This window comes from Nerophis lumbriciformis, linkage group LG11, assembly GCF_033978685.3.
Source record: "Nerophis lumbriciformis linkage group LG11, RoL_Nlum_v2.1, whole genome shotgun sequence".
Classification (NCBI taxonomy): domain Eukaryota; kingdom Metazoa; phylum Chordata; class Actinopteri; order Syngnathiformes; family Syngnathidae; genus Nerophis; species Nerophis lumbriciformis.
The window spans coordinates 30605247-30621334 of NC_084558.2; the positions used below are offsets into that span (position 1 = coordinate 30605247).

General features: G+C 45.8%; 1 protein-coding gene across 3 annotated transcripts in view; it reads left to right on the forward strand.

The window, feature by feature from the left end:
• The window catches only part of grin2da (glutamate receptor, ionotropic, N-methyl D-aspartate 2D, a), a 399219-nt gene that overhangs the window by 344838 nt on the left and 38293 nt on the right, over window positions 1-16088 (forward strand). For all 3 annotated transcript variants that reach the window (XM_061966842.1, XM_061966841.1, XM_061966843.1), the window contains 4 exons: window positions 2662-2787; window positions 2880-2992; window positions 10627-10743; window positions 10835-10995. In XM_061966842.1, the coding sequence (XP_061822826.1) occupies window positions 2662-2787; window positions 2880-2992; window positions 10627-10743; window positions 10835-10995 (517 nt within the window). The remainder of the gene's footprint in view (window positions 1-2661; window positions 2788-2879; window positions 2993-10626; window positions 10744-10834; window positions 10996-16088) is intronic.

The window sequence follows — 16088 nt, forward strand, 5'->3', positions numbered from 1 at the left end:
CGCTTCCCACCTACAGCTTTCTTCTTTGCTGTCTCCATTGTTCATTGAACAAATTGCAAAAGATTCACCAACACAGATGTCCAGAATACTGTGGAATTTTGCGATGAAAACAGACGACTTAATAGCTGGCCACCATGCTGTCCCAAAATGTCTTCTACAATCCGTGACGTCACGCGCAGGCGTCATCATACCGAAACGTTTTCAGCAGGATATTTCGGCGCAAAATTTAAAATTGCACTTTAGTGAGCTAATTCGGCCGTATTGGCATGTGTTGCAATGTTAAGATTTCATCATTGATATATAAACTATCAGACTGCGTGGTCGGTAGTAGTGGGTTTCAGTAGGCCTTTAAACCAGTGTGTGTGGCACTGGGAGCAGGTGGGTAAAGTATTTTGCCCAAGGACACAACGGCAGTGATAGGGATGCGATGGGAACCTGCAACCCTCGAGTTGCTGGCACGGCCGCTCTACCAACCGAGCCACAATGCCCCAGGTAGCATGTGATGGGATACAGGTAGCATGTAGGTTGGCTTATGGGGCATGTGGGGTGACACAGGTAGAATGTAGGGTGACAGGTAGCATGTGAAGGAGAACAGGTAATGTAGAGTGGCACAGTTAACCTATTAATTACAAATAACTACATATACAAAATACATGTAGAGTTACACGGGTAGCATACTTGCCAACCCTCCCGATTTTCCCGGGAGACTCCCGAATTTCAGTGCCCCTCCCGAAAATCTCCCGGGGCAACCATTCTCCCGAATTTCTCCCGATTTCCACCCGGACAACAATATCGGGGGCATGCCTTAAAGGCACTGCCTTTAGCATCCTCCACAACCTGCCGTCACGTCCGCTTTTCCTCCATACAAACAGCGTGCCAGTCACATAATATATGCGGCTTTTACACACACACAAGCGCATGCAAGGCATAGTTGATCAACGGCCATACAGGTCACACTGAGGGTGGCCGTATAAACAACTTTAACACTGTTACAAATATGCGCCACACTGTGAACCCACACCAAACAAGAATGACAAACACATTTCGGGAGAACATCCGCACCGTAACACAACATAAACACAACAGAACAAATACCCAAAATTTCCTTGCAGCACTAACTCTTCCGGGACGCTACAATATACACCCCCGCAACCACCAAACCCCACCACCCCAACCCCGCCCATCTCAAGTGTAGGGTGGCACAGATAGCATGAAAAGGGACACAGGTAACATGTAGGGTGCCACAGGTAGCCTGTATTGTGACACAGGTAGCATGTAGACTAGAACAGGGGGCATGTTTTGGGACACGGGTAGCAGTCGAGAGGACACAGGTAGCATGAGGGAGGATACAGGTAGAATTTGGTGACACACAGGTAGCATGAGGGAGCATTTAGGTCGCATGTTGGGGCACACATGTAACATTTAGGGTGACAGTTAACATATGGGGGTGGCACAGGTAACATGTAGGGTGACATCGATAGCATGTGACAGCATAGGTAGCATGTGGAGGGACGCAGGTACCATATGAAGGAGCAAAGGTAACATATAGGATGGCACATTTAGAACACAACATTTTGTACACATTTTTGGACACACAAATACAAATAGCATTTAAGGTTACACGGGTAGCATGTATGGCGGCACAGGTAGCATATAGGGTGACACAGGTAAAATGTAGGGTGGCACAGACATACTTGCCAACCTTGAGATCTCCGAATTCGGGAGATGGCGGCCCGGGGGGAGGCGGGGGTGGGGGGTTCGGTGTTGAGGTGGGGGCGGGGTTTGGTGGTAGCGGGGGTGTATATTGTAGCGTCCCGGAAGAGTTAGTGCTGCAAGGGTTTCTAGGTATTTGTTGTGTTTATGTTGTGTTACGGTGCGGATGTTCTCCCGAAATGTGTTTGTCATTCTTATTTGGTGTGGGTTCACAGTGTGGCGCATATTAGTAACAGTGTTAAAGTTGTTTATACGGCCACCCTCAGTGTGACCTGTATGGCTGTTGACCAAGTATGCTTTGCATTAACTTATGTGTGTGTAAAAGCCGCATATATAATGTGACTGGGCTGGCACGCTGTTTGTATGGAGGAAAAGCGGACGTGACGACAAGTTGTAGAGGACGCTAAAGGTAGTGCATTTAAGGCACGCCCCCAATATTGTTGTCCGGGTGGAAATCGGGAGAAATTCGGGAGAATGGTTGCCCCGGGAGATTTTCGGGGGGGCACTGAAATTCGGGAGTCTCCCTGGAAATTCGGGAGGGTTGGCAAGTATGGGCACAGATAGTATATAAGGTGACACAGATAGAATGTAGGGTGACACTGTAGCCTGTAGACAGAACAGGGGGCATGTTTTGGGACACAGGTAGCAGTCGAGAGGACACAGGTAGCATGAGGGAGGATACAGGTAGAATTTGGTGACACACCGGCCGCACGTTGGGGCACACATATAACATGTGACAGCATAGGTAGCATGTGGAGGGATGCAGGTAACATATGAAGGGGCACAGGTAACACGCAGAGTAGCACTGGGGATGTAGTGGGGCACAGGACAATGCAGGATTAGATGCATAGTACTCTTTCATCAAAACAAATAAATAAATTTTTGAAGTAACTTTAACTCTGTGTCTATGTGTGTGTGTGTGTGTGTGTGTGTGTGTGTGTGTTACAGAGCCATACAGCCCCGCCGTGTGGGTAATGATGTTCGTCATGTGTTTGTCGGTGGTGGCTGTCACAGTCTTCATTTTTGAGTTCTTCAGTCCGGTCGGTTACAACCGCAGCCTGCAAAGCGCCAAAAGTAAGAACACAAATATCTGTCAGTCGTTATGTTGTCTGTAGACGTACTGCTCAAATTCTTGCGTGCGTGTGTGTGTGTTTTGTCTGTGTCAGAGTCTGGCGGATCCAAGTTCACCATCGGCAAGTCTGTCTGGCTTTTGTGGGCGTTGGTGTTCAACAACTCAGTGCCTGTGGAGAACCCCAGAGGAACCACTAGCAAGATCATGGTAATTATTATTTTTGTTTGAAAGTCTACCCTGAATGTTGGATCTCATTGAAAAACTAGCAGCTCGCTTTAGCTTGGACATCCAAACGTTGGTAAAGTACACGTTGACCTGAATTTTCTGCTGCTGTTCTGCCTCATTCACATGACGAGAGTTTCTAGTTTCTTTAGCCAGCAGCGCAATTATGTCTATTTTTTGCAAGCCCCCCCCCCCCCCCCCCCCCCCGGCTCGCGCAAAGTTGACGCAGCCCACGAGGAGAAGAACTCATCTGCTAGAGTGCTTTTTACCAAAGTCCAATCAGGTCGAGGGTTCATTAGCGGCTTAATGAGTCGAATGAGAAAAAGCAGGTCAGAGCAGACAATTGAAATTGAAACTTTTACTTGTTTGTCTTTATGATGATGATTGGACCTCTCACTTCTAATTGCTACATGCTAACAGTTACTTTTTTTCACTATTTAGTCTACGGCTTTACTACATGGCAGATTTGATTTAAAAAAATATGTTTTAATGTTTGTTATACATATTTTTGGTCTTAATTAAATGTTAAATGTCTGATATGTATTACAGTGCAGTATGTTGAAGAGGTTTATTTAGCCTACTGTGTTACGTCTTGGACGCATGGTTGTGGTTGTCGTGTTCCTTCCAAGGCAGAAGACAATGAGGAGCGGCGTACAGGTAAGATTTAAGTATTTTAATAAATAAAAGGCAGGACAAAAATACGAAAACTGAGGACGCTAGCAAGCGTGGAGCTAAACAAAAACCAAAATGTCACCAAGGGTGATAAACAAGGAATGCTAGCGTGCACAAACTTACGATGAGGAGAAAACCAGGGGAAACGTAAATGTTGCATAGAGCAAACATTGACCCAGCACTTACTGCTGGGTGACAGGAAACTATAAAGGGGAGTGATTAGCCAAAACACCTGGTGGAAACACTAATTGCCAAAACTAAGACAGGTGAGGAGAATCAGTGCCCATGGAAACCAAGAATAAACAGGGAAAGAGTGTGCACCCAGGAAACAGACTAAAGCAGAAACATAATCAACATAAATCATGCCATGATCCGGGTAACGGATCATGACATAACCCCCCCCTTAAGGGACGGATCCCAGACGTCCCAAACAAGAATCCCCTCCCCTACAAAAAAACCCCCCAGAAAGTCAAAAGTCACGGGAGGGTGGAGGGAGGACTTGGTGGTGGGCCGCCAGGCCATGTGTCCCCGAAGCCACCGGGGACAAGTCAGGTGGCGGCGGCGGGTGGATTGTCGCCGCAATCGTCGAGGCGGGCGACCTCGGAACGGCCATGTCTGTGGCCGTTGAGGAGGCGGACGAGACTGGCGCCAGAACTTCAGCAGTCTTTGAGTCCTGTACCAAAATCTGGGGCGTCGCTGCTGTTGGCGCCAAAAGTGTCCATGAAAAGTCCAGAAACGAGGAGGTGGGCGGCGCCGAGGTGCGGCCCGCCGGACACGAGGAGGTGGGCGGCGCCGTGGTGCGGCCCGCCGGACAAGAGGAGGTGGGCGGCGCCGAGGTGCGGCCCGCCGGACAAGAGGTGGGTACGTCGTAGGCGAGGCAGGCGCGGGAGGCGTCGTCGCCGTGGAAACAGGAGGCGTCGTCGCCGTGGAAGCAGGAGGCGCCGTCGCCGTGGAAGCAGGAGGCGCCGTCGCCGTGGAAGCAGGAGGCGCCGTCGCCGTGGAAGCAGGAGGCGCCGTCGCCGTGGAAGCAGGAGGCGCCGTCGCCGTGGAAGCAGGAGGCGCCGTCGCCGTGGAAGCAGGAGGCGCCGTCGCCGTGGAAGCAGGAGGCGCCGTCGGCGTGGGCGGAGCCAGAGGCGGAGCAGGCGGCTCGTCTGTCGGCGTGGGCGGAGCCAGAGGCGGAACAGGCGGCTCGTCTGTCGGCGTGGGCGGAGCCAGAGGCGGAACAGGCGGCTCGTCTGTCGGCGTGGGCGGAGCCAGAGGCGGAGCAGGCGGCTCGTCTGTCGGCGTGGGCGGAGCCAGAGGCGGAGCAGGCGGCTCGTCTGTCGGTGTGGGCGGAGCCAGAGGCGGAGCAGGCGGCTCGTCTGTCGGCGTGGGCGGAGCCAGAGGCGGAGCAGGAAACGGAGTCTCTGTGGGTGGTGGATGTCTCAGCTGGACTGCTGTGTTGGCCGTAGGGGGAATCATCACCTGCAGTGCGGAGAGTATACTACTCATCTGTCTCTCCAAAGCACCAAGGCGGGCGTCTTGGTGTTCCGCCATGGCGTTGACGCAAGCCCCAAGAACGCCAAACTGTTCCTCTTGTTGTTCAAGTTGTTTGGCCTGTTGGTGCAATGCCCTTTTTACTGGGTTGGTCTCTGCGGGGTCTTGTGTGCTTTGCAGTGCTGGAGCAGGAGGTGGAGAGGATGACGTTTGCAGGACCACCAGGGTTGATGGTGGCGTCAGAGTGGCAGGCGTCCGGGCTGTCGGCGTGGGAGGAGCCAGAGGAGTGGGCGGAGTGTTCTCTGCTGATTGGGATTGTTCCTCCAGTTGCAGTTCAATGAGTACCTTGCTGTACCACTCATCCACCCAAGCCGGACTGTACTTCTCTGGCGGGTCCAACTTGCTTTGTGGCACTGGGGCAGGAAGTAGGACCGAAGCAGACAGCGCCCCCGCTGGAGGAGAGGCAGGCAGCATCCTCAGTGGAATGAGGTCTGCTTGTCCCGCTGACACGCTACTAGCACTGGCCCCCCCCTCAGGAAGCAGATTCCAGATGCTAGATGGAGCTGGTGGGGGGAGCGCTTGTTCGGCGGGAGCAGAGGGCACGGGCGGGTGGGCTCTAGGAAGCCTGGAATCTGGCCTTGTGCGTGTGCGCCGCTGGCGCCTTTCTGGACAGTTGCCAGCAGGTGGTGACTGAGGGGAGGAGAAGCCGCACGGGAAGAGCCTGGCAGACATTGTTGAGGGCAAAGTGTCCGACTGGTACCCCTTCTGCGCCTGCTCTGAGCTGGCCCGCTGCCGGAGCCTTCGAGTACTGGGTGGGGTGAACGACGTCCGGGTGGCTTGAGAGTGGGGGAGGAAACGGGTCTCTGCTTCCGCGAACTTAGCCATTAGCTGCCCCCATGCTACCATGGCGTCGACCGGAAGGTCTTCTTCGGACAGCTCGGCTTCGTCCTCGTCTTCCCATGGCTGCGCGTCCGCTCTGAGCTCCAGGAGGATGTCTTGCTTGTCCATGTTGGACAGGAACACTTCGTCTGGCTGGGTCAATCTGTTACGTCTTGGACGCATGGTTGTGGTTGTCGTGTTCCTTCCAAGGCAGAAGACAATGAGGAGCGGCGTACAGGTAAGATTTAAGTATTTTAATAAATAAAAGGCAGGACAAAAATACGAAAACTGAGGACGCTAGCAAGCGTGGAGCTAAACAAAAACCAAAATGTCACCAAGGGTGATAAACAAGGAATGCTAGCGTGCACAAACTTACGATGAGGAGAAAACCAGGGGAAACGTAAATGTTGCATAGAGCAAACATTGACCCAGCACTTACTGCTGGGTGACAGGAAACTATAAAGGGGAGTGATTAGCCAAAACACCTGGTGGAAACACTAATTGCCAAAACTAAGACAGGTGAGGAGAATCAGTGCCCATGGAAACCAAGAATAAACAGGGAAAGAGTGTGCACCCAGGAAACAGACTAAAGCAGAAACATAATCAACATAAATCATGCCATGATCCGGGTAACGGATCATGACATACTGATGTGTATTTATAAATGGTTGATTTATATGATGAAGGCTGCAGAAGCAAGGTAGCCGAAACTTGTCAGGTACAAAACTTTACCTATATAAATCAACCATTTATAGGTTACAGTGCAGTATTTGTCTTATTTTAGTTATAATTAATTGTCTTATTTAGTTGTAATTAACTAACTAACTGTTTTGTATTATAATGTTGTGGCGATTAATTAAGATGTTTACCAAGCGGGACTTCCGTTTCCAGGTTAAGGCTGAACAGTGCTACTAACAGCACAGTGGCTCATTTTGCCGCTATCTTCATCGCGACAATCAAGTTGACCAACTTTTGGCAGAATAACTTTTTGATGTACTTCACTTTTGATGTACTGTTGCCTCCAATTTTGGGGGGAATTTTGTTTATCCTTCGCAATCATTATGAGAGACAAGAACACGTCTTTTTTTTTTAAGATTTAAAAACGTTTGTAAGATGCGGCTAATGGGAGTCACCATTGTAGCCCTCAAAGCCCTCTAAAACATCTTTAAAACCCTCCATGAACGTTTTATATGCACACTGCACGTATATGTATAATATAGTAACAGACACGTTCATAACAATATGTATTATTGGTATGGTCCTTTTAAGCATTACCGGAACTTCTTTCTTCAGCGCATTTATTTCCATTCCCATAGCAACGCACTTCCGACATCCGGCAACAAATGTGTGTTCCTACTTCCAGAAAAAAATGCAAGTGTGTTCTAATCATGGCAGACTTGGTAACAAACAAAGAAGACGACTATTTTTTGGACAAATGAGGATTTACAACTTTATCTTTTTGAAGCTGAATATACAGAGGATGAACTGCTGGTTATAGAAGCGAGCACGAACAGAGGGTGAAATGCTGGAGCAGTCGGAAGCTGCGAGAGAAAGGTCGGCGTGACTTGCCAGTATAAATGTGGAACTTGGAGCCAAGATATGCCGACATAAATGGAGTGCTTACCCAAACGTAACAGAAAAAAGCTGGACCTAACAGACAACCATCGAGTGAGTCACTATAATATTGATCATGATACAAGCACTGTAAAAAAAATCTGTCAAATTTACGGTAAAATACATTCAGCTGCGGTTACCAGGAATTCACCGTAAGAAATACAGTCACGATGTATAGGACATTACGGTATGTTGATGTTGAATCCGTTAATTTTACACTTGATAACTGTTTTTGCTTACGGTAAATGACTATGAAAAAAATAATATATTGTTAACCTGTTTACAAAAAACTATAGAATTGACGTTAAATACTGGCAGCCGTGGTTGCCAGGAATTCATCGTAAAACAAATCAGGGTAAATTTTAGTGTTGCCAATCAGCCTATCACCAGGCGCATGTCTTTGGTTGGAGGAAACCGGAGTACCCATAGAGAACCCAGGCAGTCACGGGGAGAACATGCAAACTCTACACAGATAGACCCCGAGCCATAGAATCAAGTAAGGATCATTACGACACAAACTTCGGAAGAAGTGCTTACACGCGCTCCAATCTGAATGACTATTGGCATAAACCACCCGTCTCAATCAGAAGGAAATTTGGATCCGAACGTGTGTGATTGGGTCAGAATATTCTGAATGGTGTGTTTACATGAAGCATTTTTATTCCGGTTAGGCTTTTAATCCCATTAAGTGTGCCTATGTGCACATAGTTATTGACTCTATTGTTAGCAGACTTTTGCTAATGTTTATTTACTAGTTAGAATGCATTAAAAAGAAAGAAAAGTTCTTGTCTTACATAAGGATTGTGAATGAAAGACAACATTTAAAAAATTTGTTTTTCTTAAAAATCCTTTCAGCCAAACGTGCATCAGCGTGTTTGCTTCATTTGGTGGATTGATTGAATATGTGGTTTATTTTGGTTATTCTTTTTGTCCATGTTTTTATTCTTATTTTGTATTTATTTGCACATAGAGAGTGAGAGAGACAGAGAGAGAGAGCGAGAGAGCAAGAGAGAGAGAGAGAGAACAATACACCAAGTAGCGCAAAGATGTGTGTGGGACAGGTTAAGAAGACCCTAAGGTCTTGTACCAAAATGTCACAATTTACACAGTCATATACAGCAAACATCCTTATCAAAAATCACTTCAGACCTAAGTGGCCTTCAATTCTTTTTAAAACAGTCAACTGTAGATTGAGAAGCTGGTGGCAGTTTATTCCAAAGAAATGGTCCTCTGTATTTTAGCGTATATTTCTTAGTTGACGTTCTACATTGGGGGTAGATAAAGTCATGACAGTGTCTTGTTGGGTAAGTATGTGTATCAGGAAAATATGTGGGGAAAAAAACAACTATGGAAAACTATTGTTAAATCAATGAACAAATGCAAACACTTGCACATAAACATGTAAATACAATATACGTTCACATTAAATTTTGTCAAAATACTGTCTTTTTTTTTTTAGAAAAAGTCATTCTCAAAATTGTCTTTTGGATTAATAATATTTTATAAAAGTATGAATGACAAGTAGCACTATTGCAATACAATATATGTGTCATGTCTGTGTGATCATGTTTTGTTTAAGTTATGTTCTGCTTGGTTTTGGACTCTTTTTAGTTCCTGCTTTTCACTCCCTTGTCTTGTTTCCATGGTTATCCATTAGTTTCACCTGTTCCACGTTTGGACTCATTGTGCACTCTTGTTTGTCACCATAGCAACTCATTAGTTTTCACCTGCCCTCACGACTCACGCACCTGTCTTTAATCATGTCACTACTATTTTACCCTGGAGTTGCCAGGCAGTCAGCCTGGCGATATCATACCCCTGACACTGTGCTTCACACTCTGTTTACCTCTGCGCCACTTCATGCCATGTCCAAGTAAGTTGTTTCTATTCATCCCACAGTTAGCGACTTTTGTTCATGTCCTTAGTTTTTTTGCCCACATGCAAGTATTTGTTTCATTTGTCAAGTTTGTACTTCCGCCTTGTGCGCACCTTTAGTTTGTTCTTTTTGTTATAGTAAAATTAAATATGTATTCACCTGCACGTCATATCTGGTCCAAATAATTTGCACCTCGGGAGAACAAACCATGCCATAGTCCAAGTCTATACTATAAAGTCAACATACAACAACGATCAATAAAACAACAAACTTTACTCAAAATACCTATGAATTTCATCATCTTGCTACAGACAAGTTCAGTATGTTGTTTCCAAGTTATTTTTTCATCAACAATAACTCTTACAAATTTGGTTTCATAATTAAATTCCAATTCAGTTGGTTTTTTTTTTATATGTATTGTCGTAAGTTTCTGCGTTGTTAGTTTCTGTGCCTCTTGTTATTATTTTTCTGTATAGCACTGTGGTCCTCCGGTTATATTTAAAGTGCTCTACAGATAAAGTTGGATTGGATAGGTTATAAAAATATTTTTTTAAAGTTTATTGTTGTGAAAGGGACTATTAAAAGTTAAATTTTATGTGTCGTTGCTCTGTCTGTGTTCACGCCATGTGATGCAGCTCTATGTGACAATGCTTTACATCAGCTGAGACACTCTGTTTGACACCTTTCTGTGTGATGTCACTCTCTCTGTGTAAAATGCCTGTGCGCTATGTGACACTGCTCTATGTCATTCTGCACGATGCCCCCCTCCTCCCCTGCTATACACGGTGCACACCTGTGTGCCACGAGGGAATGGAGTGTGCCCACACATAATGAGCCTGCTCTTTGTTACCATACTCTGCGTGGCGTGCGTCTACATCAGCATTATCGGCTGCTTGCTGCTGGTCCTCACGCTCTCCTTCTTCCAGGAATGCATCTACTTTTCAGAAGAATCTCTCTGACCTATAGCTCCTTTAGATCTATATCGTCCAGACTTCCACTGTGTCCTTCGATGATGTCACAGGCAGAAGCGGAACGGAAACGCTTCCAAAATGAGAAGGTAAAATCTTTAGCTGGTTTGACCCGCTCTTGCTGCCGGCTGCAGGTGCTGGTGTGGGCCTTCTTCGCTGTCATTTTCCTGGCGTCCTACACCGCAAACCTGGCCGCCTTCATGATCCAGGAGGAGTACATCGACACTGTGTCAGGACTCTCGGACAAGAAGGTAACGTCCCGGAAGGACTCCGGGATGAATTTAGCCTCGTTAGCATCAGTGTTTTGGTCCCTTTCTAACCATGACCATGTTTGCTGTCCAGTTCCAGCAGCCCACTGAGCAGTACCCCCCTCTTCGCTTTGGCACCGTGCCCAATGGCAGCACAGAAGAGAATATCCGTTCCAACTATCCCAACATGCATCAGTACATGATCCGAAACAACCAGAAGGGAGTGGAGGAGGCCATTGATAATCTCAAAACAGGGTAATGTGACAATTCCAGCTACGACATGTTCAATTTTGCTGCAATTTTGCTGACTTATTTCAAGGCAGTCTGATTATTCATGATCCCACATGACAGTTTGTCCTGTTGCTCTTATTCTGGTTCTACTTCTTGTTGGACTTCTTGTTTTGTTGCACCTTCACTTTCAGTTCCAGTTTTAGTTTATTTCAAACGTATGTACAATATAAATACCATGTAATGCATCACATATTTCCGGTTGTTTCATTCCAGCACATCCGAAAATGGGTAGGAGGAAGCAGAGTTTATTTACCATGGGGCGGCATGGCGTAGTGGGTAGAGCAACCGTGCCAGAAACCTGAGGGTTGCAGGTTCGCTCCCCGCCTCTTACCATCCAAAATCGCTGCCGTTGTGTCCTTGGGCGAGACACTTCACCCTTTGCCCCCGGTGCCACTCACACCGGTGAATTGAATGATGAATGATAGGTGGTGGTCGGAGGGGCCGTTGGCGCAAATTGCAGCCTCGCTTCTGTCAGTCTACCCCAGGGCAGCTGTGGCTATGAAAGTAGCTTACCACCACCAGGTGTGAAAGATTGATGGGTTCTACATGTAAAGCGACTTTGGGTACTTAGAAAAGCGCTATATAAATCCCAGTTATTATTATTATTATTATTATTACCTGCTTAGTGGCCTAGTGGTTAGAGTGTACCGACCGCCCTAAGATCAGTAGGTCGTGAGTTCAAACCCCGGCCGAGTCATACCAAAGACTATAAAAATGGGACCCATTACCTTCCTGCGTGGCACTCAGCATCAAGGGTTGGAATTGGGGGTTACCGTATTTTACGCACTATAAGGCGCACCGGATTATAAGGCGCACCTTCAATGAATGGCATATTTCAAAACTTTGTTCATATATAAGGCGGATTATAAGGCGCACCTTCAATGAATGGCATATTTCAAAACTGTGTTCATATATAAGGCGCACCGGATTATAAAGCGCACCTATGCATCCAAATAGATGGAGCTGCGCTAAAGGGAATGTCAACAAAACAGTCAGATAGGTCAATCAAACTTTATTAATAGATTACAAATCAGCGTTCTGACAACTCTGTTCACTCCCAAAATGAATAAACAGCTGATTTACTTGTGTTACGGTAAATCAAACAATCACAATATAGTAACACTCGAAATAGTGCAGAGCAATGACAATATCTCAATAACTCAATGTTGCTCAAACGTTAATGTCACACAAAATAAACATGTAAAGCTCCCTTTATGAAGTTATTCCTCATCTTCAAATTCTTCTTCTTCAGTGTCCGAATTAAACAGTTGAGCGAATACGGCATCCAAAATGGCCGGCTCCGTCTCGTCGAAGTTGTCATTAATGGAGTCAGTGTCACTGCTGTTTAACAGTTCAGTGACGATTCCTGCCTTCCTGAAAGCTCGGACCACAGTTGAGACTGAATCAGCCCAGGCATTTACGATCCACTGGCAGATAGTGGCGTATGTCGTCCGGCGCTGTCTCCCTGTCTTGGTGAACGTGTGCCTTCTGTCATCCACTGTTCCCACGCAGTTAGAAGTCTAGCTTCGAATGCCCTGTTGACACCAATATCTAGCGGCTGGAGTTCTTTTGTCAATCCACCCGGAATGACGGCGAGTATTGAATTAAGCACATAAGCGTGTCTCTTAATGTGATGTTATGAGCTAGGCTAGGGAATATAACAACTACACTACCCAGCATGCAACAGAATTGGGGGTTAAATAACCAAAAATGATTCCCGGGCGTGGCCACCACTGCTGCTCACTGCTCTCCTCACCTCCCAGGCGGTGAACAAGGGGATGGGTCAAATGCAAAGGACAATTTTCACCACACCTAGTGTGTGTGTGACAATCATTGGTACTTTAACTTTATCCTACCCCTTTTTATATCGTAGCAGTTTTATCTTATTTCTTTGTTAATAATGGAAGTTTTCATCAGTAGATAGTTATTCCATCCATCCATCCATCTTCTTCCGCTTATCCGAGGTCGGGTCGCGGGGGCAGCAGCCTAAGCAGGGAAGCCCAGACTTCCCTCTCCCCAGCCACTTCGTCCAGCTCTTCCTGTGGGACCCCGAGGCGTTCCCAGGCCAGCCGGGAGACATAGTCTTCCCAACGTGTCCTGGGTCTTCCCCGCGGCCTCCTACCGGTCGGACGTGCCCTAAACACCTCCCTAGGGAGGCGTTCGGGTGGCATCCTGACCAGATGCCCGAACCACCTCATCTGGCTCCTCTCGATGTGGAGGAGCAGCGGCTTTACTTTGAGCTCCCCCCGGATGGCAGAGCTTCTCACCCTATCTCTAAGGGAGAGCCCCGCCACCCGGCGGAGGAAACTCATTTCGGCCGCTTGTACCCGTAATCTTGTCCTTTCGGTCATAACCCAAAGCTCATGACCATAGGTGAGGATGGGAACGTAGATCAACCGGTAAATTGAGAGCTTTGCCTTCCGGCTCAGCTCCTTCTTCACCACAACGGATTGATACAGCGTCTGCATTACTGAAGACGCCGCACCGATCCGCCTGTCGATCTCACGATCCACTCTTCCCTCACTCGTGAACAAGACTCCGAGGTTCTTGAACTCCTCCACTTGGGGCAAGATCTCCTCCCCAACCCGGAGATGGCACTCCACCCTTTTCCGGACGAGAACCATGGACTCGGACTTGGAGGTGCTGATTCTCATCCCAGTCGCTTCACACTCGGCTGCGAACCGATCCAGTGAGAGCTGAAGATCCTGGCCAGATGAAGCCATCAGGACCACATCATCTGCAAAAAGCAGAGACTTAATCCTGCAGCCACCAAACCAGATCCCCTCAACGCCTTGACTGCGCCTAGAAATTCTATCCATAAAAGTTATGAACAGAATCGGTGACAAAGGGCAGCCTTGGCGGAGTCCAACCCTCACTGGAAACGTGTCCGACTTACTACCGGCAATGCGGACCAAGCTCTGGCACTGATCATACAGGGAGCGGACTGCCACAATCAGACAGTCCGATACCCCGTACTCTCTGAGCACTCCCCACAGGACTTCCCGAGGGACACGGTCGAATGCCTTCTCCAAGTCCACAAAACACATGTAGACTGGTTGGGCAAACTCCCATGCACCCTCAAGGACCCTGCCGAGAGTATAGAGCTGGTCCACAGTTCCACGATCAGGACGAAAACCACACTGTTCCTCCTGAATCCGAGGTTCGACTATCCGGCGTAGCCTCCTCTCCACTAGATAGTTATTATTATTAGTAATTAATGGTTCACCTAAAAGATGAATGAGATTACCTTTTTTACACTGATATGCTAAAGGTCTTAAAAGTGTTGTACGTGCATACAAATGTTTTAAAATAGATTTTTCTCTAAGGTTATATTTCTCTTTTGTTGAGAATAATTGTAGTATATTCTTTGGTAGCAGGTTATAGTTTGCTTTGTACTTAGATTTAGCTGTTTGCAAATGCACCAAGTCGTTGAATTTCAATATTTTTAATTCAATAAATAAATATAAATAATGTTTTCTATATCCAACATTATGTATTGTTCTAAATGATCTTTTTTGTAACACCGTTACTGAATGAAGCACACATTTGTAGTTGTTTCCCCATATTTATACACAATAACTCAGATATGGTAACACTAGTGAGCAGTAAAGAATATGAAGTGATTTTTGGTTCAGAACATATTTTGCTTTATTCATTATTGACGTGTTTCTTGCTACTTTATGTTGTATATTTTTTACATGAGGTTTCCAGTTCATGTTATCATATATTACAGGGGTGCTCACACTTTTTCTGCAGGCGAGCTACTTTTCAATTGATCAAGTCGTGGGGATCTACCTCATTCATATATATAATTTATGTTTACTTATTTATGAAATATATGTTTTTGTTAACAAGTTAATGGTGTTTAATGATAATGCAAGCATGTTTAACACATATAGTTAATATTGTTAATAAATTAAAGGTGTTTAATGATAATACAAGAATCAGGGGTGCTCACACTTTTTCAGCATGCAAGCTACTTATAAAATGATCAAGTCAAAATGATGTACCTACTACAAAAATGCAATACATATATTTATTTCTAAATATATTGAGGATTCTTTATATCGAAGATAATATTTCTGCCTTATTTTTAAAGTCTCGGAACAATGAGTCAGCTGCTTCAACGAATGCCTCCTTTACCATCTCTCCGTCTTGGAAGGACTTATTGTTATTAACGATGATGTGACTCACCCGGATTGATGCTTCGGTGGCGACTTTCGCTTTTGAAGTTTGTTGTGTGAAAAATGACTGCTGTCCGGACAACTGGGATTTCAGTTCCTTCACCTTTCTCTTTCTCAGCTAGCTTTTCAGCGGGAAGTCGGTGTCGTATTTTCCAAAAAGCCGAGGGCTGAAAATTGGCGGTAACTCGCTGACAAGCTTGTTAGCTTTGCTGCACTAAGCGCCGTTGTTTGCGCATGCGCAGTGACCTAAGTGTCAGAAAAACGAAGATGTCATCTGACTGGCTGCCCTGTTTATCAATCAAAAGACGGGATGGATGATAGGCTGGCGTCAATTTTTTTTTTTTTTTTTAATGTAATGCAAATTTTTTTTTTTTTTTTTAATGTAATGCGATCTACCAATACTACCTTTGCGATCGACTGGTAGATCGCGATCGACGTATTGAGCACCCCTGATCTATTATTACACCCAAAAATAGGTTTTCATTTACTCTTTCAATGTTTACTCCGACTAGTTGTATTTGTGTTTGACTTTCCCTTCTACTGTTACCAAATAGCATTATTTTTGTTTTACTGATAGTCAATGATAGCCTTGTTTTTGTAAAACCATTTTTTTTTTTTTTTCATTTCTTCTGTTATAATTTGTATTAGCTTCCGTGTGTTCTCTTCTTAACAAAACGCAATTGTATCATCTGCAAATAATACTAAGTTTAAGTCCGCTGTAACTTTACAGATGTTGTTTATATAAAGATTGATCAATTTTGGTCCCAGTATTGATGCTTGAGGTACGCCGCAAGATATTTTCAGCTCTGTAGAAGTTTGTTTTCCTATCTTCACAAATTGCTTCCTGTTGGTTAAGTAGTTTCTAACCCAGTT